The sequence below is a fragment of the Sinocyclocheilus anshuiensis genome, unplaced genomic scaffold (assembly GCF_001515605.1).
Source record: "Sinocyclocheilus anshuiensis isolate Anshui unplaced genomic scaffold, SAMN03320099.WGS_v1.1 scaffold42, whole genome shotgun sequence".
Lineage (NCBI taxonomy): Eukaryota > Metazoa > Chordata > Actinopteri > Cypriniformes > Cyprinidae > Sinocyclocheilus > Sinocyclocheilus anshuiensis.
Window position 1 is genome coordinate 2,088,598 of NW_015546057.1, and position 4,478 is coordinate 2,093,075.

The following is a 4,478-nucleotide window of genomic DNA, read 5'->3' on the forward strand; positions in this document are numbered from 1 at the left end:
GAGCCTGATGAAATCGGTATAAATACGTGTTTAATACTGCAAAATACGCTTGATGTTACAGTCACTGCCCTTGCCGTCCAGAATAAAAGAGAACATCCCAATCGAGTGAAGGGATTTGTGGAAACTGTGGTTCCTAATTATTGTGATCCAACATTTGCCTCGCATTTCAGGATGAAAAGACAAACATTTCAGGTGAAGGATAATCCACTTCTTACCTCCAAGACGTGTTATGATCTATATGACCTTATTATTTTTATTGAGTATTAGGCTTATCATTATTGCTGATCACTGTTGTTGTGCTATGATATTGTCATATTTACCATTATATAATTGGAGGAGTATAGAAAAGCTTATGAAAGTGTCACTCCAAAATACAATAACAAAACATATAAATATGTATAGTATTTTTATGTTACATTAATCAGTGTCTAGCACACCTTCCTAAGGAAAGGATATGGACCGGGGCAAGTTCAAACTCAAACCGGTGTGCACCGCTTTGCTATGGTTTCCGGTTTGAACGACATGTTTCCTGGAAACGGTGTGCAACGGGGTTTGAGATGCGTTTTCTGTTTTGTTATTGTATTTTGGAGTGACACGTTAATAAACTTTTCTATATTCCTCTGATTATATAATGGTAAATATTACAATATCATAGCACAACAACAGTGATCAGCAATAATGATAAGCCTAATACTCACAATAAAAATAATAAGGTCATATAGATCATAACACAGTCTCGGAGGTAAGAAGTGGATTATCCTTCACCTGAAATGTTTGTCTTTTCATCCTGAAATGCGAGGCACATGTTGGATCACAATAATTAGGAACCACAGTTTCCACAAATCCCTTCACTCGATTGGGATGTTCTCTTTTATTCTGGAGGGCAAGGGCAGTGACTGTACCATCGAGCGTATTTTGCAGTATTAAACACGTATTTATACCGATTTCATCAGGCTCCGAAAATTCTTCAAAAAGAACACAAAGAATGGCCTTCTCAGCTGCCATAGTTGCAACTCTTGCGTCATCAGAACAGGGTGTTCAACGCACCACCGCTTCCGTTTAAAAAACGTTTTGCACCGTTTTTGTCGGTGCTGAATGCAGGCCTGGTTGCACACCGTTTCCAGGAAACATGTTGTTCAACCCGGAAACCGTAGCAAAACGTTGCGCACCGGTTTGAGCTTGAACGTGCCCCTGGTCACCATAGTGATTTTGGTGGGGGCGTGGCCTCTCAGAATCACGTGACTCTTTCTCCAGCGAGTCCTCCAGTGTCGCTGGTCGCGTCGCGGTTTGCGCTGAAAGATGGCCGCAGTGGAGCAGCGCCCGCCGGCGCGGGAGGGAATTCGGATCGCGGTGCTGTGTATGTGCTGGTACACCGTCAGCTCTGGTGGCAACGTGGTCAATAAAATCATCCTCAACGGCTTCCCCTATCCGGTCACGGTGTCTCTCTTTCATATACTATCCATCATCGTGTTTCTCCCGCCGCTGCTGCGAGCCTGGAGCGTCCCGCGAACGGAGTTACCGGCCCACTACTACCGCTGGTTCATTCTGCCGCTCGCCTTCGGGAAATACTTCTCCTCGGTCTCGGCCCATTTCAGCATATGGAAGGTTCCGGTGTCGTACGCGCACACTGGTGAGTATCGGGAGCCTTACGGTTTAGAGACTTCGTATTACAGGCCTTATTCTTCGAACTAAATTCAGACCCAGGCTGGTCGGATAGGTTCGGTTTAGCTCGGCTCGGTTCGTTTAATCGAGTTGGAATCGCCGTAGGTTATTCATTTATCGCTGTCTGTCGTTAACCACAAATCTCAGCCGTGAAATCAAACTGCGCGTTTCCCATTTAAACCTCCACTTTCATCCAAACATTAGGAAACAAATCGTAATATGGATTTAATGACTCACTCGGGTCATTTTTCTACGTCCGAGTTTTGATAACACTACACTTTATTGAAGTAGTCCCAGAGTACGTCACTTCCGCACTCCTAATAATACTGCCACATCATCCACCTGCGTGTAATACAGACTAGTCCAGTTTGGGAAGCTTCAGTTCCTTTTGTTTACATGACCTCCATTATTATCAAACCCTGCGGTAGTATTAAAAACCCTGATCGTGAAAGAAGCATTCTCTTCCAAATGTACAATAATAGAATATTAGCAGAGTAGAACTGTACATAAAGACATTAAATGTGTTTGTTTTTTTTGTTTTTTTACAAACTTGAAAGATAAGTTAGGACTTAGTTGTAAATTATTGTTTGAAAAGTCACACAGTGACAGTGGTGTCCTACAATGTGACATGTTATTCTCATTTAAACCTGTTTTAAGCAGTATATGTAATGTATTATGCAGGATGTTTTAATGAGCTCTTTCAAGTTGTCATTTTTATCTACTTGATTTGTGTGGGTCTATTAATTTTATAATCAATTTAATCAAAAATCATAATTTGAAGAAGAAGAAAAAAGAACACGGTGAGATGATATTGAATTGTAATTCGCCAAACCTGGAACTACTTCAGAGGCATGCAGGTACTATAAAATACTCATTTGTCACACTGCAGTATCATTTAGAACAAACTAATTGAAGTATTATAATAGAAAAAAATACGCTTTCATTTATGCGTTCACATAGACAGGGTTCACAATGTCATGAAACACCTGGAAATAATGCTACTTTTAACTGAACCAGAAAAACCTGTACATCCAAGTCGGAAATTACAAACATAACATAACAAACATTTAACATTCAAATAATCAAGTCTGAAACATAACACGGAAGTAGCCTTAAAAAGTCAACTATAAACCCAAATAACTACTTCTGAATGTGATGATAAATGACTATTTTCACTTATTTATAATAGCGGTTTATCAGTGGTTAAGTTGCAAAATCATTTGTTTTAATTCTCCACAGACTTGCCTTCTGCTCACTGATCTCAATATATAGATTATAGATATTTTATATGATGATATCAGTGTTTCAGATCAGCTTGGCAACTTGTGTATCATTTAGAATTGCCACCTGTAAATACGACTTCGCTTCAATGCTCATATACTCATAATTATGCTATTTCCCACTTTACTTGAAGGACGCTTGATATAATTGTGATTTCCAGGCTTGGAAAGGTAATTGAAGTTAAAATTTCAGAAGTTAAAGGGGAACATTGGATGCCCATTTTTCACAAGTTGGAAATAATTCTTTAGGGTCTTCATGAAATGTCTGTAACATACTTTGGTTAAGATTCCTCAATGGCCGTGTAAAATAACACCCTGTTTACATTGTCCAAAACAGTTCACAGCGATTGAACTCATCTTGAGAGTTCTGATTTTTCCTTGAATTTTTTTGGCTTTAGTGTCAGATGACCTGCGATGAGGCCCGTTTGCAGCGACGTCTGATGCAGTTGAGTTTGTTCCGACGCAGATGTGTGTTTTAAGTTTGAAGCAGCATTAGTGCAGGAATCAGCAGGGAGAGTGTGAGCGTTGTTTTTGAGCACTCGACTGCAGCTGAGATGTTTCAGACCCCAGGTGCAATCACAAGGCGAACATGTGGCGACACTAATGGCTGATGTTATTAGATGAGTGAATGCATGTCTTCTTTCATTCCCTCATTCTAGTGAAGGCCACCATGCCCATCTGGGTGGTTCTGCTGTCACGGATTATCATGAAAGAGAAGCAAACCACAAAGGTCTGTCGTCATCTAAACACAGTTAGAAATAAGTCATGTATTTACTGAATTCATAATGGCTTAAACAGTCACTGATTGTTTATTGCTTGAATTGTTTGTTTGCATGTTTAATGCGTTTGGCTCTTTTTTTTTGAGCAGGTTTATGTGTCTCTTATACCCATCATTGGAGGTGTTCTGTTGGCCACTGTCACTGAATTGTCCTTTGACGTCTCTGGATTGATCAGCGCTCTGGCAGCGACGCTCTGCTTCTCTTTACAGAACATATTCTCGAAAAAGGTTCATATTTCTATTAGGCGATTTCTGTCAATTAGGAAAAGTCTGGAATGGCTTCTTGTGTGAAATTATTTTTGTGGTTGTTTTAGGTCTTGCGTGACACAAGGATTCACCACCTCCAATTACTAAACATCCTGGGCTTCAATGCACTTATGTTTATGCTGCCCACGTGGATTTTAGTGGACCTCTCATCTTTCCTGATGGATGGAGACCTGGTAAATAGGGTTTTAATGATTTTATATGAATAATATGAATATATAAGAGGATGTTTATCTGTAAATATGTCCAGATATGGCCAGTTCATATGTTGTACCAAAATAAAAATAAAAAATGTTTTAGATGAAGAATTTTGGCACTGTGACATTGTTTTTGTCCCCCCCACTGTAATATAATGAAATTACAATGGGTTTAGTTTGGACATAATGATTTTGTTTAATGAATAATTTTTATTTGTTTTAAAAATAGCTTAAGTTAAATCCAGTATAACAAATGTGTGTGTGTGTGTGTATGTGTATATATATATATATATATAT

The 4,478-nt window shown here is 39.2% G+C and overlaps 1 protein-coding gene across 1 annotated transcript in view; it reads left to right on the forward strand.

Annotated features, from left to right (window-relative positions):
* Nucleotides 1–1,191: 1,191 nt before the first annotated feature.
* slc35e1 (solute carrier family 35 member E1) overlaps nucleotides 1,192–4,478 on the forward strand; it is a 6,398-nt gene continuing 3,111 nt past the window's right edge. Inside the window, exons 1-4 of the mRNA XM_016500602.1 lie at nucleotides 1,192–1,630; nucleotides 3,602–3,672; nucleotides 3,811–3,948; nucleotides 4,035–4,160. Coding sequence (XP_016356088.1) covers nucleotides 1,300–1,630; nucleotides 3,602–3,672; nucleotides 3,811–3,948; nucleotides 4,035–4,160 — 666 coding nt within the window. The 5' untranslated portion in view covers nucleotides 1,192–1,299. The remainder of the gene's footprint in view (nucleotides 1,631–3,601; nucleotides 3,673–3,810; nucleotides 3,949–4,034; nucleotides 4,161–4,478) is intronic.